The sequence below is a fragment of the Pezoporus occidentalis genome, unplaced genomic scaffold, assembly GCF_034315485.1.
Source record: "Pezoporus occidentalis ecotype Australia unplaced genomic scaffold, CSIRO_AGI_Poc_V1 ctg459, whole genome shotgun sequence".
Lineage (NCBI taxonomy): Eukaryota > Metazoa > Chordata > Aves > Psittaciformes > Psittacidae > Pezoporus > Pezoporus occidentalis.
Genome location: NW_026915790.1, coordinates 73,031 through 98,239, shown reverse-complemented (window position 1 = coordinate 98,239; position 25,209 = coordinate 73,031). Strand labels below are relative to the sequence as shown.

At 68.9% G+C, this 25,209-nt stretch overlaps 4 protein-coding genes across 5 annotated transcripts; 3 read left to right on the top strand and 1 right to left on the bottom strand.

The window, feature by feature from the left end:
* Positions 1-807: 807 nt before the first annotated feature.
* On the top strand, positions 808-6,932 carry LOC134172452 (rho-related BTB domain-containing protein 2-like). Of its 2 annotated transcripts, none has more exons than XM_062635557.1 (9): positions 808-1,089; positions 1,203-1,306; positions 2,580-2,765; positions 2,854-3,800; positions 3,929-4,047; positions 4,159-4,309; positions 5,209-5,297; positions 5,765-5,870; positions 6,726-6,932. In XM_062635557.1, exons 1-9 carry the CDS (start codon positions 898-900, stop codon positions 6,887-6,889), a joined length of 2,058 nt encoding a protein of 685 aa, XP_062491541.1. In that variant the 5' UTR covers positions 808-897; the 3' UTR covers positions 6,890-6,932. The 2 variants fall into 2 exon arrangements, with proteins under 2 accessions (XP_062491541.1, XP_062491542.1); XM_062635558.1 differs by having other exon boundaries at positions 814-944.
* Positions 6,933-8,592: 1,660 nt separating this feature from the next.
* On the bottom strand, positions 8,593-19,119 carry WDR54 (WD repeat domain 54). Its single transcript, XM_062635554.1, has 10 exons — positions 18,973-19,119; positions 18,077-18,299; positions 16,892-16,954; positions 16,124-16,190; positions 13,719-13,775; positions 12,044-12,171; positions 10,854-10,954; positions 10,623-10,785; positions 9,468-9,542; positions 8,593-8,921 (listed from the first exon to the last, which is right to left on the bottom strand). The coding sequence occupies exons 1-10, from the start codon at positions 18,990-18,992 to the stop codon at positions 8,790-8,792; spliced, it is 1,029 nt and encodes a 342-aa protein (XP_062491538.1). The 5' UTR covers positions 18,993-19,119; the 3' UTR covers positions 8,593-8,789.
* A 1,084-nt stretch (positions 19,120-20,203) lies between these two features.
* Positions 20,204-22,725, top strand: LOC134172445 (basic proline-rich protein-like). The gene is made up of 4 exons (XM_062635545.1): positions 20,204-20,242; positions 20,353-20,568; positions 21,336-21,521; positions 21,700-22,725. The coding sequence occupies exons 1-4, from the start codon at positions 20,204-20,206 to the stop codon at positions 22,507-22,509; spliced, it is 1,251 nt and encodes a 416-aa protein (XP_062491529.1). The 3' UTR covers positions 22,510-22,725.
* Positions 22,726-22,748: 23 nt separating this feature from the next.
* On the top strand, positions 22,749-25,060 carry LOC134172451 (retinol dehydrogenase 12-like). Its single transcript, XM_062635556.1, has 6 exons — positions 22,749-22,936; positions 23,555-23,794; positions 23,876-23,965; positions 24,044-24,232; positions 24,652-24,758; positions 24,844-25,060. Exons 1-6 carry the CDS (start codon positions 22,780-22,782, stop codon positions 25,036-25,038), a joined length of 978 nt encoding a protein of 325 aa, XP_062491540.1. The 5' UTR covers positions 22,749-22,779; the 3' UTR covers positions 25,039-25,060.
* The last annotated feature ends 149 nt before the right edge of the window (positions 25,061-25,209 follow it).

Here is a 25,209-nt window from a genome sequence, read left to right as displayed (position 1 = left end):
TGTCACTGGTGCCACTGGTGTCACTGGTGTTACTGGTGTCACTGGTGTCACTGGTTTTACTGGTGTCACTGGTGTCACTGGTGTCACTGGTGTTACTGGTGTCACTGGTGCCACTGGTGTCACTGGTGTTACTGGTGTCACTGGTGTCACTGGTGTTACTGGTGTCACTGGTGCCACTGGTGTCACTGGTGTTACTGGTGTCACTGGTGTCACTGGTTTTACTGGTGTCACTGGTGTCACTGGTGTCACTGGTGTCACTGGTGTTACTGGTGTCACTGGTGCCACTGGTGTCACTGGTGTTACTGGTGTCACTGGTGTCACTGGTGCCACTGGTGTCACTGCTGTCACTGGTGTCCCTGGTGCCGCTGGTGTCACTGGTGTCACTGGTGTCCCTGGTGTCACTGCTGTCACTGGTGTCACTGCTGTCCCTGCTGTCACCGGCCGTCCCCACCATTACCCACCGGTGGGCGGGGCGGGCTCGGGGGGGGGGTGGTGTGTGACCATTAAGCCCCGCCCCTGCACGGAAGGGGGCGTGGCCTCCGCCCTCGGTGGGGGGGGCGTCACTTGTGCTGGGCGCCCCCTGGCGGCGCTCCTTTGTCCGCGCGGCGGCCGGGGCCGGGCTGGGAGGGGGGGGACCGGAGCGGTGTGGGCGTGGCGAGGCGGGGCGGGCCGGGCTGCGATTGGCGGAGCCGGAGGGGCGGGGCCCGAGGGGCGTGGCGCGGCGGCAGAGCGGGCGCTGATTGGCCGCGGGGCGGGGCGGGGCGGGGCGGGCGCGGTAGCGGGCCCGGGCGGTGGCGGGGCCGGGTCCGGTCCGGGGAAAGGGGGGGGGGGGTCCGGGGTCGGCGCTGAGCGCGGCCGGGGCCGAGCGGGGCCGGGCCCGGGGCCCCCGCGGCGCACATGGACCTGGACGTGGACTACGAGCGGCCGAACGTCGAGACCATCAAGTGCGTGGTGGTCGGGGACAACGCGGTGGGCAAGACGCGGCTCATCTGCGCCCGCGCCTGCAACGCCACGCTCAGCCAGTACCAGCTGCTGGCCACGCACGTCCCCACCGTGTGGGCCATCGACCAGTACCGCGTCTGCCAGGAGGTGCGCGGCGGGGACCCCGCGGCCGGGGGGGGACACGGGCGGACGGACGCGGCACCGCGGACGGGAGGGGGGGGTCCCGGGGGTGCCGTGACGGGGTCCCCCCCGTGCCGCAGGTGCTGGAGCGCTCCCGGGATGTGGTGGACGAGGTCAGCGTCTCCCTGCGGCTCTGGGACACCTTCGGGGACCACCACAAGGATCGGCGCTTCGCCTACGGCAGGTGGGAGCCAAGGCGTCCCCACCCCCCCACCAGCCCCCTGAGCCCCAGCGCACCCTGACCCCCCCCTCCCAGCACCCCGAACCCCCACCTGCACCCAGCCCCTCAGCCCTCCCCACCCAGCGCGGACACAGGGACCCAAAGGGGCCTCCTCGTGCCCCTTCCAGCACCCCAAGAGCCCCCTTGCGCCCCCCCCCAAACCCTCGGGACGGGTCCGGCAGCGCTGCCCCATCCAGAGGCAGCTCCCTGCACCCCGGGGGCGCCGTGACCCCGCTCTGTTCGCCCCCGTAGGGCCCGGGGGCGCTGGGGGCAGACTGGGGGTGCTGGGACCTCACCCCCCCCCCCCGCCCCGGCACGTCCAGGCCGTTATCGCCGGTGGCACCGGGGCCAGCGCGGCTCTTCCCTGCCCCAGCACCGCGGGGGGGCGCGGGGCTGCCCCCGCCGAGGGTCCCTCGGCTCCGGGCCGGTGGCGCCGGTCCCGGTGCTGGCGGGGGGCCCGCGGTGGCGCTATCTTGGTCCGTGACACGGGCCCCGCTCCAGAGGCGCCTCCCGGTCACGTCTTGGCAAGGCGCAGACTAAAAACAAGCCCGGTTCGGGCCCACGTGGCTGCTCCCGGACACCTTATAAGGGCCCCCGGGGGCTGCGGGGACCCGCGGCCGCTGGCACCTCGGGCGCGTCCGCTGTCACCTTGCCCGGGGAGGCTCCCCCGAGCCCCGGGACGCGCCAGCACCGGGCTGGGACCTGGAGCCCGTGGGGCGCCGGGAAGGGGCTCGGGGCGCTGGGGCAGGGACGGTGCCGGGGCCTGGCCGCTCTCTGTGGGCCCATCCGGGGGGGAATGGGGGCAGAGTGGGTCCTGTGCTGTCACGGAGCTGGGGCGGACATTGGCTTGGCCAACCGTGGTGACACAGAGCCAGGCGCCATCATCTTCCTCCCTCCATCCACAGGACATCATCTGTCCTGGGCATGGCCGTGCGGCTCCGTGAGGGCCATGGGGCAGAGCCCTGTGGGGTACACGGGGGTGGGTTCAGTGCTGGGGGCAGCCGGCTCCAGCCGTGGGTGTCCCCGGTCAATGATGGGACCCCAGTGCTGTTCCCTGAGCAAGGTGGGCTGCAGAGGGTGGCCTGGGGATGTTGGGTGACAGCGGGATGCACTGGGGCCGGGCTGCCCTCACCCTCCTCGTCCTCCTCATCCTCCTCTTCCTCCTCGTCCTCCTCTTCCTCCTCGTCCTCCTCTTCCTCCTCGTCCTCCTCTTCCTCCTGCTGCTGTCCCACCGCAGGTCGGACGTGGTGGTTCTGTGCTTCTCCCTGGCCAACCCCAATTCCCTGCGGCACGTGAAGACCATGTGGTACCCCGAGATCAAGCACTTCTGCCCGCGGACGCCCATCGTGCTGGTGGGCTGCCAGCTGGACCTGCGCTACGCCGACCTGGAGGCTGTCAACCGGGCCCGGCGTCCCCTGGCCAAGTGAGGCCCCCACTGCGCTGCGCCGAGGGGTGGGATGGGGATGGGGCCCTGTCGGCGGTGACACGGCCCCGCTCTGTGTGCCCCATAGGCCCATCAAGCCCACGGACATCCTGCCCCCGGAGCGCGGGCACGAGGTGGCCAAGGAGCTGGGGGTGCCGTACTACGAGACCAGCGTCGTGGCGCAGTTCGGCATCAAGGACGTCTTCGACAACGCCATCCGCGCCGCGCTCATCTCCCGCCGCCACCTCCAGTTCTGGAAGTCGCACCTGAAGAAGATGCAGCGGCCGCTGCTGCAGGCGCCGTTCCTGCCCCCCAAGCCCCCCCCGCCGGTCATCCAGGTCCCCGAGGCCCCGGCCAGCTGCGGTTGGGGCCCCGCCGCGCTCTTCCGCACCCCGCTCTGCGCCGACGTCGTCTTCCAGCTGCAGGACGGGCAGCGCGTGTTCGCCCACCGCGTCTACCTGGCCACCTCCTGCTCCAAGTTCTACGACCTCTTCACGCTGGAGGGGCCGCAGGGGGGGGCCGGGGAGCCGGCTGCGTGCACCCAGAGCCCGGATGGGGACCGGGGGAGCCCGGCTGAGAGCGGCAGCGCCCCGATGCGGGGCTGTCACAGTGATGATGCTCGGCGGCCGGTGGCGGGGGACAGCACAGGGGATGTGGGGGGGACCACAGGGGACGGCAGCGTCCGGGACCTGTCCTCGTGGGGCCGCGGGTTCGTGAGCATGAGCTGGGAGGCGGTGCCGGAGCCGGTGTCGGGGCGGGAGCGCCGCATGGTGCTGGTGCGCATGGAGCCGCGCGTGCAGGCGGAGCCGTTCCGCGCCGTGCTCGAGTACCTGTACACCGGGCGGCTGGACCAGGCCCGCGGCGACCTGCGGCACGTGGCCACCATCGCCGAGCTGCTGGAGGTCTTCGACCTGCGCATGATGGTGGCCAACGTGCTCAACAAGGAGAGCTTCATGAACCAGGAGATCACCAAAGCCTTCCACGTGCGCCGCGCCAACCGCGTCAAGGAGTGCCTGGCCAAGGGCGTCTTTGCAGGTACAGGGCGCCCTGGATGGGGGCATCACCGGGACCCTGCCCTCCCTGCGGGTGGCACGCGGTGACCGGCACGGGCGTGGGGGTACTGCTCCCCATGCTGTGCTCACACCGTCCCTCCGCGGTGCCAGACGTGGTGTTCCGGGTGGACGACGGCGCGGTGCCGGCGCACAAACCGCTGCTCATCGCGGGCTGCGACTGGATGATGGCGATGTTCCGGGGGGCCTTTCGGGAGAGCTACGCCTCTGAGGTGAGGGCACGGGGATGGGGACACCGGGCGGGGGGGTCCTGCGGTCCCGCTGTGCCCATGGTGCCGCCAGCCCCAGTGTGTCCCCGCTCCAGAGCCCCCCGTTGTGCCCAGGTCCCGCTGCCCGGCACCAGCTGCGCCTCCCTCCGTGCCGTCCTCGACTTCCTCTACACCGGGGTCTTCACCCCGGCGCCTGACCTGGACGCGATGGAGCTGCTCATCCTGACCGACCGGCTCTGCCTGCCGCGCCTGCAGGCGCTCACCGGTGAGACCCCGCCGGCACCCCCACGCCCCTCCGTGTACCCCCGTTGGGGTCACTCATCAGTGCAGTGGCGGGGACATGGGGATCGATGTCTTCCTCATCAACCAAAGCTGGATGAGCGCGGTTGCCCCCTGGACACCCATTCACCCCCCCCCCAGACCCTCCCTGCCCCCCCCCCGGGCCCCCATTGACGTCACCCATCAATGTGGTGACGGTGGCACAGGGATCGATGCCTCTCACCAACAAGGGCCGCACAAGCGCGGTTGCCCCTGGGCATGCTGCAGCCACAGCGCCTGCCCCTGCACGTGTCCCCTGTGTGTCCATCCCCCCCCATCACTGTCCCCCCATCCCATCACTGCCTCCGCCACCCCATCACTGTCCCCCCATCACTGCCCCCCCACCCCATCACTGCCCCCCCATCCCATCACTGCCCCCCATCCCATCACTGCCCCCCCACCCCATCACTGTCCCCCCATCACTGTCCCCCCATCACTGCCCCCCCACCCCATCACTGTCCCCCCATCCCATCACTACCTCCGCCACCCCATCACTGTCCCCCCATCACTGTCCCCCCCACCCCATCACTGTCCCATCACTGTCCCCCCATCACTGTTCCCCCACACCCCATCACTGTCCCCCCCCATTGCTGTCCCCCCTACCCCATCACTGTCCCCCCTACCCCATCACTGTCCCCCCATCCCATCGCTGTCCCCCCCTACCCCATCACTGTCCCCCCCATCGCTGTCCCCCCCATCACTGTCCCCCCCCACCCCATCGCTGTCCCCCCTACCCCATCACTGTCTCCCCCATCCCATCACTGTCCCTCCCATTGCTGTCCCCCCCATCCCATCACTGTCCCCCCCATTGCTGTCCCCCCCTACCCCATCGCTGTCCCCCCCCAGAGCAGTACGCAGTGGACGAGCTGCTGCGGGCGTTCATGCAGCGGGTGGAGATCGATGAGCAGGTCCTGCTCTACCTGGAGCTGACGCAGGTGGGTGCAGGGGAGGGTTGCGGGTGCTCTGGGGGTCACGGAGGTGCTGTGGGGTGCAGGTGGTGCTCTGGGGATCAGAGGGGTGCTGTGGGCAGTTGAGGGGTGCTGTGGGGTGCAGGGGGTGCTGTGGGGGTCAGAGGGGTGCTGTGAGCAGTTGAGGGGTGCTGTGGGGGTCAGAGGGGTGCTGTGAGCAGTTGAGGGGTGCTGTGGGGTGCAGGTGGTGCTCTGGAGGTCAGAGGGGTGCTGTGAGCAGTTGAGGGGTGCTGTGGGGTGCAGGGGGTGCTGTGGGGGTCAGAGGGGTGCTGTGAGCAGTTGAGGGGTGCTGTGGGGTGCAGGTGGTGCTGTGGGGGTCAGAGGGGTGCTGTGAGCAGTTGAGGGGTGCTGTGGGGTGCAGGTGGTGCTGTGGGGCGCTCTGTGGCACCGGCAGCGCCCCCCGGGCAGGGTGAGACCCTCTCCCCCCCCTGCAGTTCCACAACGCGCAGCAGCTGGCGGCCTGGTGCCGGCACTACATCTGCACCAACTACAACAGCGTGTGCCGCCGCTTCCCCCGGCACATGAAGTTCATGTCCCCAGGTACGCTGCATGCCGGGCCATCCTGTGCCGTACAGTGCCATACGGTGCCATAGTGTGCCATACGGTGCCATCCTGTGCCATACAGTGCCATACAGTGCCATACCGTGCCATAGTGTGCCATACGGTGCCATACGGTGCCATACTGTGCCATATTGTGCCATACAGTGCCATATGGTGCCATATTGTGCTGTACGGTGCCATAGTGTGCCATAGTGTGCCATACCATGCCACACCATGCCGCACTGTGCCATAGAGGGCTGTCCCAGGCCGTGCCCATACCATGCCATGCTGTGTCATGCCATGCTATGCCACAACAAGTGTTATACCACACTGTGCCGTACTGAGCCATGCCATACCCTGCCATGCCATACCACTCTCCTGTGCCATTCCATGTGTTGTGCTATGCTGCTATGTGCCAAAGCATGTGTTGCCATGCCATACCTCATGTTGTTCCATGCCATAACATGCATTGTGTCATACCATACGTCACCCTGTACCATACCTCATCCCGTACCATACCTCATCCCGTACCATACCATACCTCATCCCGTACCATACCTCATCCCGTACCATACCTCATCCCGTACCATACCATACCTCATCCCGTACCATACCTCATCCCGTACCATACCTCATCCCGTACCATACCATACCTCATCCCGTACCATACCTCATCCCGTACCATACCTCATCCCGTACCATACCTCATCCCATACCATACCTCATCACGTACCATACCATACCTCATCCCGTACCATACCTCATCCCGTACCATACCATACCTCACCCTGTACCACACCATACCCCATCCCGTACCCCACCGTACCCCCCCGTACCCCATCCTTTGCCATGCAGAGAACCGGGCGCACTTCGAGCGGCACCGCTGGCCGCCCGTGTGGTACCTGAAGGAGGAGGACCTGTACCTGCGCTGCAAGAAGGAGCGCGAGCGCGAGGAGCAGCGGGAGCGCGCGCAGCACCCGCGCCCCAAGTGGTGCTTCTGGCGCCCGCACGTGTCCTGAGGGGGGGCCGGGCCCCCCCGGGCGCTGCCCATCGCTGGTGCTACCTCTGGTGCTGCCCCCTCCCCCCCTGCTACAGGGGCCAAGCTGTGAGCGGGGGGGGGGGGTCCTTGGGTGCTTTGGGGGGGGGGGGTGGGAGGGCAGGGGCACGGCCTGGGCCCCCCCTTCCTGCTCATCTCGTGCCTTGGCCCCGGCCTCAACTGCACAAACCCTTTGTAGACTTTTGTACACGAGCACCGCGGCTCCGGCCCCCCCCGGGACCCCCCCCGGGCCCCGGCACCGCGAGGGGCAGCCCCCGCCTCGCAGCGGCTCTTTTAACCTTTAATAAAGCTTTTTGTAACGGGACCGGCCTCCGTGTCACCCCCCCCCCGGCCTCCGTGTCACCCCCCCCCCCCGGCCTCCGTGTCACCCCCCCCGGGCTCCGTGTCACCCCCCCCCCGGCCTGTGTCTCCCCCCCCCCGGCCTCCGTGTCCCCCCCCCCGGCCTCCGTGTCACCCCCACGGCCTCCGTGTCACCCCCCCGGGCTCCGTGTCACCCCCCCCGGCCTCCGTGTCACCCCCCCCCCCGGCCTCCGTGTCACCCCCCCCCCCGGGCTCGGTGTCACCCCCCCCGGCCTCCGTGTCACCCCCCCGGCCTCCGTGTCACCCCCCCCCGGGCTCCGTGTCACCCCCCCCGGCCTCCGTGTCACCCCCCCCCCGGCCTCCGTGTCACCCCCCCCGGGCTCCGTGTCACCCCCCCCGGTGCCATTCCCGCCCCCTCCCCCCGGCTCGGTGTCATCCCCCGGTGCCACCCCCCCCTCCCCCCCGGGCTCCGTGTCACCCCCCGGGCTCGGTGTCACCCCCCGGTGCCATCCCCCCCCCCCCCCCCAGCCGCAGGAAGGACTGACACGGGGCAGCTCCATTCGGGTGTATTTATCGTAGTGGGGGCACCCAGAGAGGAGTGGGGGGGTCCTGACCCATAGCTGGGGGGGAAGAGCACTATGGGGGTGCAGCTCATGGGGGGGGTTGGGGGTACATGGAGTGGGGTGTGTGCCCCATAGCCTCGGGTAGCGGGGGGGGAGCTGGGCCCCCGGCTGCAGCCGCAGCGGGGCAGGAGGGGCCATGTGGGGAGCTCCCCCCCCCGCCAAGGGCTGCGCTGGCCCCGCGGCACCCCCAGAGCCCCCCCAGGCCCGGAGGCTGCGTTGGTCCCCGGGGCCACATCGGGTTCCATTGCTGGGACACGGCATTCCCATGGGAAGGGCCCGGGGGGGCAGGAGCAGCCCCTGCGCCCACCGCAGCCCGGCCGGGCAATGGGGTGCAGGGGGAGCCCCGGCGGACGCGGTGGCAGCAGCGGGGCCGGGGCCGGGGCCGGTCCCGGGGGGCGGCAGCGAGCACGGAGCCGCTGCCCCGGTGCAGAGCAGCTGCGGCCCCGCACACGCGGCCGGGGCTGAGCCCTCCCCGCGTCCCCACGGAGCGGAACCGGCTCCTGCTCGCCCCGGGGCAGGGCGGCCCCGCGGAGCTGCACCCACGGGTGGGACGTGGCCGGCGGCGCTCCCGGCCCCCAGCACCGGTTGGGCCGGGCTCGGATCCCGGTGGAACCGGAGCTGGGAAGAGCGGAGCTGGTTCTGCTCCCAGCCCCGCCGCTGCCTCGCCCCCGGAGGGCCGGGGGGTGCGAGGATGATGTGGGGCTGAGTGGCTTGATGTGGGGCTCAGCACTCAGCACCCAAGCGCGAGCACCCTGCTCACAGCGAGGGTGGGGTGAGGCTGGGAGCGAGGGAATCGTGGCCCAGTTCCACCTTCACCCACATTCCCATCATTGGGACCCATGGAGCAGAAGGCGGGGGTCAGAGCTGCCCCGTGCTTACGGAGCCTCAGTGCCGCCGGTCCCGGTGCATCCCGGCTCTCCTGCCCCCCCCAGGCGCGCCCTAGGCCCGGCTGTAGCGGAAGATCTCGCTCAGGTCGTAGCCGGTGACGGCGAAGGAGTTTCCCTCGGGATCGCAGAAGCGGGCGCCGCAGACCTGGGTGTCGGGAACGCGCTCGGCGTGACAGTGCTGGATCTGCGGGACAGGACACGGGAGGGGGCACCGGAGCGCCGGGAACGGCCTGACTGCAGCACGGGGGGAACAGAGGCTGGGAACGTGAGCCACAGCGTGAGCTCCGCATTGCGGGAGCAGGAGGATCGTATCCCAGCCTGGTTTGGGTTGGAAGGGACCTTAAAGCTCCTCCAGCTCCAACCCCTGCCCCGGGCAGGGACCCCTTCCACTGGAGCAGCTTGCTCCAAGCCCCTGTGTCCAACCCGGCCTTGAGCACTGCCAGGGATGGGGCAGCCACAGCTGCTCCATTCAACCCATTCCCATGTTCCACCACCCTCTTTGTATCCCATCCAACTCTTCCCTATTCCAGTTGGAAGCCATTACACCTGATCTCATTCCTCTATCCCTTGTCCTAAGCCCCTCTCCAGGTTTCTCATGGCCCCTTCAGGCACTGGAGCTGCTCTCAGGTCTCCCCTTCACACAGCAGAGGGGCAGGATCCCCTCCCTGAGCTGCTGCTCACACTCTGGGGTGCGCCCAGCACACGGGGGGGTTCTCCTCACCCACCTCACCTCAACATCATCGGTGTCCGGGTTCCTGCTGAGCTTCCAGACGTGAACAAAGGAATCCTCCGCACCCGAGAGCAGCTGCAGAGGGAACAGGACAGAGGCCGTGGGGACCGGTGGTCCGGGGGGGGCACTGAGGTGGCAGTGCCAGGGAGCAGCCCCTGCATGGCCATTACAGGCTGCATGCTTTGGGATTGTGGGATGCAGGCGGGATGCAAGTGGGATGCAGGTCAGGATGCAGGCGGGATGCTGGTGGGATGCAGGTGGGATGCAGGCGGGATGCAGGTCAGGATGCAGGTCATGATGCAGGCAGGATGCTGGTGGGATGCAGGCAGGATGCAAGTGGGATGCAGGTCAGGATGCAGGTCATGATGCAGGCGGGATGCTGGTGAGATGCAGGTGGTATGCAGGCAGCACGTAGGTCAGGATACAGGGTGGGATACAGGGTGGGATGCAGGTCAGGATACAGGTGGGATGCAGACAAGGATGCAGGGTGGGATGTAGACAAAGATGCAGGGTGGGATGCAGGTCAGGATGCAGGGTGGGATGCAGGTGAGGATGCAGATGGGATGCAGACAAGGATGCAGGGTGGGATGCAGACAAGGATGCAGGTCAGGATGCAGGGTGGGATGCAGACAAGGATGTAGGTGGGATGCAGACAAGGATGCAGGTGGGATGCAGATGAGGATGCAGTGTGGGATGCAGGTGGGATGCAGATGAGGATGCAGGGTGGGATGCAGGTGGGATGCAGATGAGGATGCAGTGTGGGATGCAGGTGGGATGCAGATGAGGATGCAGTGTGGGATGCAGACAAGGATGCAGGGTGGGATGCAGGTGGGATGCAGATGAGGATGCAGACAAGGATGCAGGGTGGGATGCAGGTGGGATGCAGACAAGGATGCAGGGTGGGATGCAGACAAGGATGCAGGTGGGATGCAGACAAGGATGCAGTGTGGGATGCAGGTGGGATGCAGTGTGGGATGCAGGTGGGATGCAGTGTGGGATGCAGATGAGGATGCAGTGTGGGATGCAGATGAGGATGCAGGTGGGATGCAGACAAGGATGCAGGGTGGGATGCAGGTGGGATGCAGTGTGGGATGCAGGTGGGATGCAGTGTGGGATGCAGGTGGGACGCCGGGACACCCCTGCTCCCAGCTGTACCTTCCCTGTCTCCGGTGCCAGGTCCAGCGCATTGATCCACCGTGCGTGCGCGTTGACCTGTGCGCGCAGCCGCCCGCTCGCCGCCTCGTACAGCCGGATCTGCCCGTTCCCGAAGCCAGCGGCCACCGTCCCGTGCCACAGCGCCACGGAGGAGCAGGTACAGCTGGGAACGGGACAGGGTCACCCCTGCGCAGCCCCACGGCTCCCCCCCATCATCGCCCCGGGGCTCACCCACAGGCCGGGACCTTGCTGACCAGCCTGAACTCCTCGCCCGTGCTCCACACACACAGGGTCCCGGCGTCGTCGGCGCTCACCAGGTCTCCAGCGCCGTCCTGCAGGGCAGAGCCGGGTCAGGGTCAGCATCAGCACAAGGTGCTCCCTGCCCCATTGCTGCAGGGCACAGCCAGGCCCAGGGTAGGGTTTAACCGCTCCCCGTTTAACCAGGGAGCAGGGCTGGCACCGGAGCCTCCGCCTCAACACGCTCGCGTTGGGCAACGCCGATGAGGCACGGGCTGGCTTTCGAGGAAGACTCACAGCGTCCCGGCCTGCGCTCCCGCTCCGCACCCGCGCCTCCAGGCACCGGAATTCCCATGCGGGGGCCTGTCCTTGCCCCGTGGGAAGCGTTAACAACGGAGCAAGGGCTGGGAGGGGCGGGCGGATGGAACAGGACCTGGGTCCTGCACGAGGGCAAGGACCGGCGCTGGCTGGGGACAGCCCCAGCACAAAGCCAGGCTGGGGAACACGGGATGGAGCAGCTCTGGGAGCCCTCAGAGCAGCTCCAGTGCCTAAAGGGGCTGCAGGAAAGCTGGAGAGGGGCTTGGGACAAGGGATGTAGGGCCAGGCCAAGGGGAATGGCTTTAACCTGCCCGAGGGGAGACTGAGATGAGCTCTTAGGCAGAAGCTCTTCCCTGGGAGGGTGCTGAGGCGCTGGCACAGGGTGCCCAGAGAAGCTGTGGCTGCCCCATCCCTGGCAGTGCTCAAGGCCAGGTCGGAAGTTAAATGGAGCTGTAAGAGGGTGCAAGGACGTGGCCTCGCTGAGGAAGGGGTCAATGATGAGGAACCCAGTTGGTGCATCTGAGCGGTGGCAGAAGAGGCTGCCCTGCAGGGAGCTCCGTCCCGGTGCTGGACCACACTTCAACAGCTCTTCCCATGCTCCAGCAGTGGGCCTGATGGATCCCAATGGATCCCGGGATCCCCTGAGCCGGCAGCAAGACTGTGAGGGATCAGCTCCCTTGGGCTGAGCCTCACAAGCGGGGGAACAGGGAACCGAGGTGCTTGGGCAGCAGAGCCCAGCTCAGCACCGACGGGGACGGGAACAGGGGCACAGCTGTGGGTGGCTGCTCCAGGAGTGGGACCCCTCGTGCGGACACCCACAAACCCAGCGCTGCCGAAGCCCCCCCACCGGAGCCCCCGGGACCTACCGGGGCCTGGCCCTGCTCTGCCGCGATGTCGGTGACGGCGGCTCCGTGCTGCTCCAGGACCTCGCTCAGCGCCACGTTGGTGCCTTTGGGGGGGATGTCAAACACCAGCACCAGCCCCGAGGATGTCCCTGCGGCACCGGGGCAGGGGGACACACACACATCACTGCCAGCACCACCCCTCGGCTGCGTCAACAGGCACCACGGGCACCAAACCTCCTCCTGCCCTTCCCTATGGACACCCAGCAACCCTGCATCCTTCCTTATGGACACCCAGCAACCCTCCATCCTTCCCTATGGACACCCAGCAACCCTGCATCCTTGCCTATGGACACCCAGCAACCCTGCATCCTTCCCTATGGACACCCAGCAACCCTGCATCCTTCCCTATGGACACCCAGCAACCCTGCATCCTTGCCTATGGACACCCAGCAACCCTCCATCCTTCCCTATGGACACCCAGCAACCCTCCATCCTTCCCTATGGACACCCAGCAACCGTGCATCCTTCCCTATGGACACCCAGCAACCCTCCATCCTTCCCTATGGACACCCAGCAACCCTCCATCCTTCCCTATGGACACCCAGCAACCCTGCATCCTTCCCTATGGACACCCAGCAACCCTGCATCCTTCCTTATGGATGCCCAGCAACCCTGCATCCTTCCCTATGGACACCCAGCAACCCTGCATCCTTCCCTATGGATGCCCAGCAACCCTGCATCCTTCCCTATGGACACCCAGCAACCCTGCATCCTTCCCTATGGACACCCAGCAACCCTGCATCCTTCCCTATGGATGCCCAGCAACCCTGCATCCTTCCCTATGGACACCCAGCAACCCTGCATCCTTCCCTATGGATGCCCAGCAACCCTGCATCCTTCCCTATGGACACCCAGCAACCCTGCATCCTTCCTTATGGACACCCAGCAACCCTGCATCCTTCCCTATGGACACCCAGCAACCCTGCATCCTTCCCTATGGACACCCAGCAACCCTGCATCCTTCCCTATGGACACCCAGCAACCCTGCATCCTTCCCTATGGACACCCAGCAACCCTGCATCCTTCCCTATGGACACCCAGCAACCCTCCATCCTTCCCTATGGACACCCAGCAACCCTGCATCCTTCCCTATGGACACCCAGCAACCCTGCATCCTTCCCTATGGACACCCAGCAACCCTCCATCCTTCCCTATGGACACCCAGCAACCCTGCATCCTTCCCTATGGACACCCAGCAACCCTGCATCCTTCCCTATGGACACCCAGCAACCCTCCATCCTTCCCTATGGACACCCAGCAACCCTGCATCCTTGCCTATGGACACCCAGCAACCCTGCATCCTTCCTTATGGACACCCAGCAACCCTGCATCCTTCCCTATGGACACCCAGCAACCGTGCATCCTTCCCTATGGACACCCAGCAACCGTGCATCCTTCCCTATGGACACCCAGCAACCGTGCATCCTTCCCTATGGACACCCAGCAACCCTGCATCCTTCCCTATGGACACCCAGCAACCCTGCATCCTTCCCTATGGACACCCAGCAACCCTGCATCCTTCCCTATGGACACCCAGCAACCCTGCATCCTTCCCTATGGACACCCAACCTCCTCCTGTCCTTCCCTATGGCTCCCTCCCTGCCTTCCCTCCCATCCTTCCCTGTGCTCCACTCACCCACGCAGATGAAGCGCTCTCCTGCCGCAGCGATCCCACGGGCAAACACGGCTTGTGCTGCAAGGAAACCGGGAGCCGGTCACACCGGGAGCCGGTCACACCGGGAGCTGGTCACACTGGGGGCACCGGGAGCCGGTCACAGGGGGCACCGGGAGCTGGTAACACCGGGGGACCAGGAGCCGGTCACAGGGGGCACTGGGAGCCAGTCACATTGGGGGCACTGGGAGCCAGTCACAGGGGGCACCGGGAGCCGGTCACATTGGGGGCACCAGGAGCCGGTCACAGGGGGCACCGGGAGCCGGTCACATTGGGGGCACTGGGAGCCGGTCACATTGGGGGCACCGGGAGCCGGTCACATTGGGGGCACCGGGAGCCGGTCACATTGGGGGCACCGGGAGCCGGTCACAGGGGGCACCGGGAGCCGGTCACATTGGGGGCACCGGGAGCCGGTCACATTGGGGGCACTGGGAGCCAGTCACAGGGGGCACCGGGAGCCAGTCACAGGGGGCACCGGGAGCCGGTCACATTGGGGGCACCGGGAGCCGGTCACATCGGGGGCACCGGGAGCCGGTCACATTGGGGGCACTGGGAGCCGGTCACATCGGGGGCACCGGGAGCCGGTCACATTGGGGGCACTGGGAGCCAGTCACAGGGGGCACCGGGAGCCGGTCACAGGGGGCACCGGGAGCCGGTCACAGGGGGCACCGGGAGCCGGTCACAGGGGGCACCGGGAGCCGGTCACATCGGGGGCACCGGGAGCCGGTCACAGGGGGCACCGGGAGCCGGTCACAGGGGGCACTGGGAGCCGGTCACATCGGGGGCACCGGGAGCTGGTCACAGGGGGCACCGGGAGCCAGTCACAGGGGGCACCGGGAGCCGGTCACATTGGGGGCACTGGGAGCCGGTCACAGGGGGCACCGGGAGCCGGTCACTGGGGGCACCGGGAGCCGGTCACATTGGGGGCACCGGGAGCCGGTCACATTGGGGGCACCGGGAGCCGGTCACAGGGGGCACCGGGAGCCGGTCACAGTGGGCGCACCGGGAGCCGGTCACAGGGGGCACCGGGAGCCGGTCACAGGGGGCACCGGGAGCCGGTCACATTGGGGGCACCGGGAGCCGGTCACATTGGGGGCACCGGGAGCCGGTCACAGGGGGCACCGGGAGCCGGTCACATTGGGGGCACCGGGAGCCGGTCACACTGGGGGCACTGGGAGCCGGTCACATTGGGGTCACCGGGAACCAGTCACACAGGGGGCACCGGGAGCCGGTCACAGGGGGCACCGGGAGCCGGTCACATCGGGGGCACTGGGAGCCGGTCACTGGGGGCACCGGGAGCCGGTCACATCGGGGGCACTGGGAGCCGGTCACATCGGGGGCACCGGGAGCCGGTCACATTGGGGGCACCGGGAGCCGGTCACAGGGGGCACCGGGAGCTGGTCACAGGGGGCACCGGGAGCCGGTCACATTGGGGGCACCGGGAGCCGGTCACAGGGGGCACCGGGAGCCAGTCACAGGGGGCACCGGGAGCCGGTCACAGGGGCACCGGGAGCCGGTCACAGGGGGCACCGGGAGCCGGTCACAGGGGCACCGGGAGCCGGTCACATTGGGGGCACCGGGAGCCGGTCACAGGGGGCACCGGGAGCCGGTCACTGGGGGCACCGGGAGCCGGTCACAGGGGGCACCGGGAGCCGGTCACATTGGGGGCACCGGGAGCCGGTCACATTGGGGGCACCGGGAGCCGGTCACACTGGGGGCACTGGGAGCTGGTCACAGGGGGCACCGGGAGCCGGTCACACAGGGGGCACCGGGAGCCGGTCACACAGGGGGCACTGGGAGCCGGTCACATTGGGGGCACCGGGAGCCGGTCACTGGGGGCACCAGGAGCCGGTCACACTGGGGGCACCGGGAGCCGGTCACAGGGGGCACTGGGAGCCGGTCACATTGGGGGCACCGGGAGCCGGTCACTGGGGGCACCGGGAGCCGGTCACATCGGGGGCACCGGGAGCCGGTCACAGGGGCACCGGGAGCCGGTCACAGGGGGCACCGGGAGCCGGTCACATTGGGGGCACCGGGAGCCGGTCACAGGGGGCACCGGGAGCCGGTCACAGGGGCACCGGGAGCCGGTCACAGGGGGCACCGGGAGCCGGTCACAGGGGGCACCGGGAGCCGGTCACAGGGGCACCGGGAGCCGGTCACAGGGGGCACCGGGAGCCGGTCACAGGGGCACCGGGAGCCGGTCACAGGGGGCACCGGGAGCCGGTCACAGGGGGCACCGGGAGCCGGTCACAGGGGGCACCGGGAGCCGGTCACAGGGGGCACCGGGAGCCGGTCACAGGGGCACCGGGAGCCGGTCACACAGGGAGCCCCTGGGTGCAGGGAAGGGCTGGGCCCCGCCATGGCGTTACCAGGAGGCTGCTCCGCGGCGTCCAGCGCGTGCCAGTAAACCAGGACGGAGCCGTCGGCCTCGTACATCTGCAGAGGAACAGGGCCAGGGTGAGGGCGAGAGCTGCGGGGGGGTCACCGCGGCCGGGGTGGTCCCTGCTGCACACAGCGATGGGGACGGGGGGGGCTGGAGGGAAGGGCCACGAAGGTGATCCAAGGGCTGGGCAGTGAGCAAGGAAAGGCTGAGAGAGCTGGGACTGCCCGGCTGGAAAGAGGAGGCTCAGGGAGAGCTCATCCCATGTGCCTGGAGTTAAAGGGCTACAGAGAAGATGAGGACTCCCTTTGGACAAGAGATGCCATGGGAAAGCCGAGGGGTGGTGGGCACAAGTTACTGCTGGGGACATTCCAACTGGACACAAGAGGGAAACCTTTCCCAGTGAGAACAACCAGAGACTGGGATGATCTCCCCAGGAAAAGTGGTGGATTCCTAACGCTGGCACTGTTAACACCGGGCTGCACAGGGTGCTGGACACCCAGTCCGGTCATGCTCTGCCGGGAAAGGCTGGAACAGGCGATCCCTGAGCTCCCTCCTAGGATGGGATTTTGGATTCTATGATTCCTTTACGGCTTCAGGCCCAACCACTGCCCCAGGAGGTCCCCAAGAGACGGTGACAGCCCCGGACACGCAGCGGGGACCCAGGAGGGCCCCAGGAGCCTCCCTCTCCCCCCAGCGATCTCATCCTCAATAGTGTGAGGAATTCCCTCCTCCCCGTCCACGGACACCACCTCACCTGGATCCCCTTCTGGGAAGTCAGCACCAGCAGCACCCGCGAGGGCAGAACGCACCAGGCTGCCTGTGGGGACAGGGCTCAGCGGGGACAGGGCTCAGGGGGACAGGGCTCAGCGGGGACAGGGCTCAGGGGGACAGGGCTCAGTGGGGACAGGGCTCAGGGGGACAGGGCTCAGCGGGGACAGGGCTCAGGGGGACAGACAGGGCTCAGCGGGGACAGGGCTCAGGGGGACAGGGCTCAGGGGGACAGGGCTCAGGGGGGACAGGGCTCAGGGGGGACAGGGCTCAGGGGACAGGGCTCAGGGGGACAGGGCTCAGTGGGGACAGGGCTCAGGGGGGACAGGGCTCAGAGGGACAGGGCTCAGGGGGACAGGGCTCAGTGGGGACAGGGCTCAGCGGGGACAGGGCTCAGGGGGGACAGGGCTCAGAGGGACAGGGCTCAGGGGGACAGGGCTCAGTGGGGACAGGGCTCAGGGGGACAGGGCTCAGGGGGGACAGGGCTCAGCGGGACAGGGCTCAGCGGGGACAGGGCTCAGGGGGACAGGGCTCAGGGGGACAGGGCTCAGCGGGGACAGGGCTCAGGGGGACAGGGCTCAGGGGGACAGGGCTCAGCGGGGACAGGGCTCAGGGGGACAGGGCTCAGGGGGACAGGGCTCAGTGGGGACAGGGCTCAGCGGGGACAGGGCTCAGTGGGGACAGGGCTCAGGGGGACAGGGCTCAGGGGGACAGGGCTCAGCGGGGACAGGGCTCAGTGGGGACAGGGCTCAGGGGGACAGGGCTCAGTGGGGACAGGGCTCAGCGGGGACAGGGCTCAGGGGGACAGGGCTCAGGGGGACAGGGCTCAGCGGGGACAGGGCTCAGGGGGGACAGGGCTCAGCGGGGACAGGGCTCAGTGGGGACAGGGCTCAGGGGGACAGGGCTCAGGGGGGACAGGGCTCAGGGGGGACAGGGCTCAGCGGGGACAGGGCTCAGTGGGGACAGGGCTCAGGGGGAGCCGGGCAGGGGGCACGGGGTGGGGTGCACGGGGAGGGGGACACGGGGAAGGGGACAAGGGGCAGGGGGAAATAGGGCAGGGGGCACGGGGAGGGGGACACAGAGTGGGGGACACGGGGCAGGGTCACGGAGCGGAGCACGGGGCAGAGCCCTCCTCCCGTTGCCAGCCCAGCGGTGGCCGCAGAGCCCGTACTTGGGTGAGCAGCGCGGCGCTGAGGCCGCTGCCGGGCTCCCGGGCCGGGAGCTGCCGGTGGGAGAGGCCGAGGCCGGCGGCGGCGGCGCTGAGGAGGCTGAGGCTGTGCCCGTGCACGGCGCTGAAGCGCTGGAGCTGCGGCGCGGGCGGGCGGAGCACGCTGAGGTTGTTGTAGAGCGCGGCGCTGCTGCCGGGCAGCGGCAGGCTCTGCTCCCGCCGGTACCTGCAGCGGGCACCGCCAGCTCCGGCCAACGGGCTCCTGCCGAGCCGAGCCGGCCCCGCCGCAGACCGGGCTCCCCCCAACCCCGGGCGCCCCGCTCCCGGCCCGGGCTCTTCCCTGAGAGGCCCCGTTCCCGGTTCCCTCCCGCGCTCCCCGTTCCCGTCCCTACCCCGCATTCCCCACCAGGATCCCCCTTCCTGTACCCGGCCCTGGTCTCCTTCCCCGCTCCCGGCCCCGGTTCCCCGCTCCCGGCCCGGTTCCCATCACCGGTTCCCCACGTCCCCACTCTGCGGTTCCCCGTTACCGGCCACGTTCCCGGCTTCCCCTTCCCCGGGTTCCCCGCTCCCGTTCCTGGCTCCCTACCGGAATCCTCGTTCCGGGTTCCCCTCCGGGACCCCCCGTTCCTGTATTCCCCGTTCCCGTATTCCCTGTCCCCGTTCCCGGTTCTCCTCCGGGAGCCCCCGTTCCCGTATTCCCCGTTCCCGTTCCGGGTTCCCCTCCGGGACTCCCCGTTGCTGTTCTCATAGTCCCTGTCCCCTTTCCCTGTTCCCCTCCGGGACCCCCCCTTCCCGTTCCCGGTTCCCCTCCGGGACCCCCCGTTCTCGTTCCCGTATTCCCTGTTCCCGTTCCCGGTTCCCCTCCGGGACCCCCCGTCCCCGTCCCCGTCCCCGCTCACTCGGTGACGGCCGCAGCCATGGAGACGGCGACGCTGCGTGATGAGGCAGAGGGCGGCGCGCCGAGGTGACGTCACCGTAGCGGCGAGCCGGGAGGCGGAGCCAGAGTTACCATGGAGACGGGGACGCGTCCGGCGGCGGGAGGGATGGGAGAGGTGGGAGGGGCCGGGAGTAACGGGGTGCAACGGGGTGCAATGGGGTACAGTGCGGTGTGCTGGAGTGTACTGGGATGTACTGGGGAGTACTGGGGTGTACTGGGGTGTGCTGGGTTGTGCTAGGCCATAGTGGGATGTACCGGGATGCACTGGGATGTACTGGAATGCACCGGGGTGCACCGGGATGCACCGGGATGCACTGGGATGCACTGGGATGTACCGGGATGCACCGGGATGCACTGGGATGCGCTGGGATGGACTGGGATGTACCGGGATGCACCGGGATGTACCGGGATGTACTGGGATGCACTGGGATGCACTGGGATGTACCGGGATGTACTGGGTACTGGGATGCACTGGGATGCACTGGGTTGTACCGGGATGCACTGGGATGCACTAAATTGCACCGGGATGTACCAGGATGCACTGGGATGTACTGGGATGCACCGGGATATACTGGGTACTGGGATGTAGTGGGATGCACTGGGATGTACTGGGATGTACCGGGATGTACTGGGATGTACTGGGATGCGCTGGGATGCACTGGGATGTACTGGGATGCGCTGGGATGCACTGGGATGCACTGGGATGTACCGGGATGTACTGGGTTGTACTGGGATGCGCTGGGATGCGCTGGGATGCACTGGGATGTACCGGGATGTACCGGGATGTACTGGGATGCGCTGGGATGCACTGGGATGTACCGGGATGTACCGGGATGTACTGGGATGTACTGGGATGCACTGGGATGCACTGGGATGTACCGGGATGTACTGGGATGCACTGGGATGCACTGGGATGCACCGGGATGTACCGGGATGTACCGGGATGTACTGGGATGCACTGGGATGTACCGGGATGTACTGGGATGTACTGGGATGTACTGGGATGCACTGGGATGCACTGGGATGTACCGGGATGTACTGGGATGCACTGGGATGCACTGGGATGCACTGGGATGCACTGGGATGTACTGGGATGCACTGGGATGAAGTGGGATGCACTGGGATGCACTGGGATGTACCGGGATGTACTGGGATGCACTGGGATGCACTGGGATGCACTGGGATGTACCGGGATGTACCGGGATGCACTGAGATGCACCGGGATGTACTGGGTACTGGGATGCCCTGGGATGCCCTGGGATGCCCTGGGCCCTAGTGGCACTCACTGGGCTGCCCTCGCCGCCCCGTGTCCCCACACCCGCTCTCCCCCCCCCCCCCCCAGAAGGCACCGTCCCGGGATCGCGCGGCCCCGTCCCGGCCCCGCGGGGACCGGCCCCGTCCGCCGCCCGGCTCCCCCCCCGCGGGCCCGGAGCACGCGGCCCCGTGGCTGCGGCAGGAGCTGGGCAGGCAGCGGGGGGACAGCGCCGTGGGGGGGGTCCTGCGGGACCTGCTGCAGCGCGTCCTGAGCCAGTGCGGCCGCGCCAGGGCCCGGCGGGAGGTGAGAGAGCACCGGAGGGAGCGGAGAGGGCGGCGGGGCTGGGGCAGGGCTGGAGCCCGGGGAAGGGCTGAGGGACCCGGGGAGTTCAGTGTGGAGAAGAGAAGGCTCAGGGGGGACCTGATGGCTCTCTACAAGTGCCTGACAGGAGGATGGAGCCAGGAGGGGCTGGGCTCTGCTCCCAAGGAACAAGGGATGGGACAAGAGGAACCGGCCTCAAGCTGCCCCAGGGCAGGTTTAGATGGAGCTGAGGAACAATTCCTGCCCCAGAGGGTGCTCAGGCATTGGAACAGGCTGCCCAGGGCAGGGCTGCAGGCACCGGCCCTGCAAGTGTTCACACAGCGTGGAGACGAGGCCTCAGTGCCATGGGGCAGTGGTGGCCTTGGCAGTGCTGGGGAACAGTGGGACTTGGGGAGCTTAAAGGGCTTTTCCAACCTGGCTGATTCCATGGCTCCATGGTTCTGTGGTTCCCTGGTTTCCTGCCTCCATGATTCAATGGTTCCCTGGCTCCCTGGATCCATGGTTCACTGGTTGCATGGCTCCATGATTGTATGGCTCCCTGGTTGCTTGGCTCCATGATCCAATGGTTCCCTGGTTCCTTGGCTCCATGATTCAATGGTTCCCTAGCTCCCTGCCTCCTTGGATCCATAGCTCCCTGGATCCATAGCTCCCTGGATCCATAGCTCTGTGGATCCGTGGTTCCCTGGTTCCTTGGCTCCATGATTCAATGGCTCCCTGGCTCCGGGGGCTCACCACGGTTCTGCCGGCAGCGGGTGCCCTTCACCGTGGGCCACGTGCGGGACGTGCTGCTGCACATGGCCCAGTGGCGCTTCCCGCTGCGGGACGAGGGGGCCCTGGATCCCGAGGGAGAGGACGAGGAGCCCCAGCCCTGCACCAGCGACTCCTGGGCGGAGGGCGCCGTGCCCGTGCTGAGCACCCGGTGCTGCCCCGGCGAGGTGAGACACGCGAAGGGCCCCATCCAGGGACCCCCCGGCTGCTCTCGTCCCCCAGACCGAGGGCTCTGCTCCATGGGGCTGCCCGGGGGGTGCTGGGTGCTGCTGGGGGGGTCCTTACCCCACGAGCAGCAGCACCGTCGGCACCCACAGCGCACCCCAGCTCCCCCTCCGCCCCCAGGTCTCTGACCCATGCCCCCCGCTCCCGGCTGGGCAGGAGGACCCCGATGAGGTGGCGGACGCTGGACCCTCCCCGGTGGAGCCCCCGTTCCCCGGTGACGCCTCCGGAGGCAGTGACACCGCGCCGGGGCCGGGGCCGCCCCCGCCGGAGCCGCGGCAGGACGAGGCGGCCTCCGGTCCCCGGTTCCTCGAGGGCAAACCAGCCCGTGCCCAAGCGCCGGTGCCGCGGGCAGCCCCGCTCCGCCCGGCCAGGCCACCCGCGCCACCGGAACCACCGGGGCCGGACCGGCCGCCCCGGCCCTGCGGGGACGAGGAGGGGAGCTCCGCGCTCAGCGGCCACAAGCCGCGGCTGCCGCCGCTCTCCCGCAGCAGCGTCTTCTCGCTATGGTCAGCGAGGGCTCCGTGCAGCAGCGTCCCGAGGCGGGGCGGCTCCGGCTCCGTGCTGGCGGTCCCGGGGCCGTGTCCCGGCCGGCGGCCCGAGCGCTGGATCCGGCCGCACGTGGAGGTGCTGGAGCCCGGAGCCGGGCGGCGCAGCCGGGGCCCGGTCCCTGCGGCGGGGTCGCAGCCCCAGCCCGCGGCGGCTGAGTCCCGGCCGCCCCCCGGCGCCGCTCCGCGCCCGCTCGGCTCCCTGCTGGACCCGGCCCGGCTGGCGCCCGGCGTCTCCGTGCGCTGGGGCGGCTCCGTGCGGCGCGGGGGGCCCGGGGAGCGGGAGCAGGAGCAGGAGCAGGAGGAGCCGGGGGAGCTGAGACCCGTCTGCCCCAGCGAGCCCCCCGCCGTCATCGCGGCCGGGCGGGTGACGGGCGAGCAGTGAGCGCCGTGCTGCAGGCACCCAATAAACCAAAGGCGTTGGTGTCACCCGGCTCCTGCGTCCTGGAGAAGCGCAGCCCCGCGGCCACGGGGATGGCCCGTTTGGTCCCTGCACCCAAAGCCACCGCCCCCGGTGAGGCCGAGCCACCACGGGGCCCTTCGCCGGCTCTGCAGGGCTCCGGCTGCAAAACCGCCGCGGATTCGCCTCTGAAGAGCCACAGTTTGGTGCGGCGCCGGGCAAAGGTCCCCGGCCGGACTCTGCCCTCCCCCGGCCATGGAGGTGCCGAGCGCCTGCCGCCACCCGAGCTGGTTCCTGCTCACGCTGCTCCTAGGGCTGCTGCTCTGGGCGCGGAGGAGACGCGTGTGGGACCCCCGGCAGTGCCCCACGGACCTGAGCGGCAGGACGGTCATTGTCACCGGGGCCAACAGCGGTGAGCTGGGACCGGCGGGGCAGCGGGACGTGGCTGCAGGGCTGCGTTCCCCATGGCCTTGGGACCCTCCTTGCACAGCTGGAGCTGGTGGCAGCGCCCCATTGCCCTGGGATGGGAAGGGGCTCAGGCAAGGGTGATGGCACGACGGCACCGTGCTGTGGGGGGCACACAGGGTCCCTTTCTCCAGCCGCGGCCCCGCAGCCCTTGCTTGGTGCATGCGGCTGCAGGAGTGGCCGGCGGTGGGTTCCCGGGCACGCACCGGTGCCATGGATGTCCCCTGCACCGCGCTGGCCGCCAGCTGCTGCACAACGGGGACGGGGTCCCGGTGCCCTCAGCCCGGGAGCAGTTCGGTGCGCTCTGGGCAGCGCCTGCCCGGCCTCTGGGGCCAGTTAATGGCTGGTAGCCACGGTCACCGTGCTGCTGGGGCGTGCACGTGCGCACCGGTGATCGGTGCTGGCACAGCCGTGGCAGTGGGACCTGCGGGGAAGGGGTGTCTTCTCACATGCAAGGCACGCGTGGGGTCCCCGTCCATGGCCCTGCCCGGACGCAGGGAACGGGGCCATGGACCCCGGCCCCCGCTCCACGGGGATGAGCCGGTGCCGGCTCCGTGTGCCGCAGGCATCGGGAAGTGCGTGGCGCTGGAGCTGGCGCGCCGGAACGCCCGCACGATCCTGGCGTGCCGGAGCCGGGAGCGGGGCCGGGCGGCGCTGGAGGAGATCCGGGCGGCCACCGGGAACGCGGCGGTGGTGCTGCGGGAGCTGGACACGGCCTCGCTGGCCTCGGTGCGCGCCTTCGCCCGCGCCGTGCTGCGGGAGGAGCCGCGCCTGGACGTGCTGGTCCACAACGCCGGTGTCACCGGTAAGCGCCGGGGCCGGGGCCGCCAGCGGTGCGCGCCCAGCTCCCGGGCCCCCAGCACCCACCGCAGACGCCCCGTTCCAGGGCTGCCGTTCGCCGTCACCCCCGAGGGGCTGGAGCAAACGTTCGCCACCAACTACCTGGGCCCTTTCCTGCTCACGAACCTGCTGCTGGGTGAGCGCGGGCGCGGCCGGGACCGCGGCGCCTCGGGGACCCCCGCTCAGCGCCTGCCCTGCTCTCCCCTCCCCGCAGAGCTGCTGAAGGCCTCGGCGCCCGCCCGCGTGGTGACCGTGGCTTCGTTCCGGCACCGCGTCGGCACCGCCGACAGCCGCTTCCTCACCGGGCAGCGCCGGCCCCGCGGCGGAAACGCCGCCTACAGCAGCAGCAAGCTCATGGACGTGCTCTTCAGCACCGAGCTGGCGCGGCGCCTGCGGGGGACAGGTGGGTGCCGCCACTGCCGTGCTGTGCCGTGCCGTGCAGTGCCGTGCCATGCGGTGCCGTGCCGTGCCATGCAGTGCTGTGCCATGCGGTGCCGTGCCATGCGGTGCCGTGCAGTGCCATGCAGTGCTGTGCCATGCAGTGCCATGCCGTGCCATGCCATGCAGTGCCGTGCCATGCAGCTCCACTGCCCATCCCAACCACCCTGTGCCGCTGCCCCACGCCGCAGGGGCTGCACATTGGGGTTTCGCCCTTGGAGCCCCACCTAGGATGTGGCCGTGGTGCTAGTGCATGGGGCAGCGCTAGAGCCAGGCTCGGGGGGGGGCTGCTCTCACTGGGATGGGCACTGGATGCGGGAACAGGGTGGGAGCAGCGGGAAGGTGCCGTGGCTCCAGGGTGGTGCTGATGCCACGGCTCCACAGGGGTCACCTCCAACGCCGTGAGCCCCGGTGTGGTGAGCACCAACATCATGCACCACTTCAGCTGGGTTGTCCGGGCGCTCTTTGCCCTCATGCGCCCCTTCATGAAGGTGAGTTGGGGGCAGCACGTGCTGGGACTGCCCAGCCCACGGCCCCAGGGGGCAGCCAGGCCCCTCCTGACCCCTGCCCTGGCAGTCGGCGGCACAGGGGGCCCTCAGCACCATTTACTGCGCGGTGTCGGAGGAGGCCGCGGGCATCACGGGCAAGTACTTCAACAGCGACTGCGAGCTGGAGCTGCCCTCGGCTGCCGCCCGCGACGCCCGCCTGGCCCGGGAGCTGTGGGACGAGTCCGAGCGGCTCACAGGGCTCAGCCGCGTCCCCCGGCACTGACAGCAGTGGCTCTGCATGGGGACACCACGGCTCTGCGCGGCGCTGCACCAGCAGCTCAGAGGGGCCACGCAGGCTGCGCGGCACCAAGCGCCATGGAACCAGGTGCTGCACCAGCAGTTCCAGCACCCCAGAGTGCACCAGGATGCAGCACCGCACCTCCTCCAGCCCCTT

Bases quoted from the DNA above. Each gene is read 5' to 3' on its own strand.
- LOC134172445 (XM_062635545.1), top strand. From the start codon at position 20,204: ATGTACCGGGATGCACTGAGATGCACCGGGATGTACTGG. The intron at 20,243-20,352 runs GTACTGGGATGC...CCCCCCCCCCAG, and splicing joins GATGCACCGGGATGTACTGG to AAGGCACCGTCCCGGGATCG. The intron at 20,569-21,335 runs GTGAGAGAGCAC...TTCTGCCGGCAG, and splicing joins GCGCCAGGGCCCGGCGGGAG to CGGGTGCCCTTCACCGTGGG.
- LOC134172451 (XM_062635556.1), top strand. From the start codon at position 22,780: ATGGAGGTGCCGAGCGCCTGCCGCCACCCGAGCTGGTTCCTGCTCACG. The intron at 23,966-24,043 runs GTGAGCGCGGGC...CCCTCCCCGCAG, and splicing joins GCTCACGAACCTGCTGCTGG to AGCTGCTGAAGGCCTCGGCG. The intron at 24,759-24,843 runs GTGAGTTGGGGG...CTGCCCTGGCAG, and splicing joins TCATGCGCCCCTTCATGAAG to TCGGCGGCACAGGGGGCCCT.
- LOC134172452 (XM_062635557.1), top strand. From the start codon at position 898: ATGGACCTGGACGTGGACTACGAGCGGCCGAACGTCGAGACCATCAAG. The intron at 1,090-1,202 runs GTGCGCGGCGGG...CCCGTGCCGCAG, and splicing joins AGTACCGCGTCTGCCAGGAG to GTGCTGGAGCGCTCCCGGGA. The intron at 1,307-2,579 runs GTGGGAGCCAAG...GTCCCACCGCAG, and splicing joins CGGCGCTTCGCCTACGGCAG to GTCGGACGTGGTGGTTCTGT.
- WDR54 (XM_062635554.1), bottom strand. From the start codon at position 18,992: ATGGCTGCGGCCGTCACCGA. The intron at 13,776-16,123 runs GTAACGCCATGG...GTTTCCTTGCAG, and splicing joins CGCCGCGGAGCAGCCTCCTG to CACAAGCCGTGTTTGCCCGT. The intron at 10,786-10,853 runs GTGAGCCCCGGG...TCCCGTTCCCAG, and splicing joins AGCAAGGTCCCGGCCTGTGG to CTGTACCTGCTCCTCCGTGG.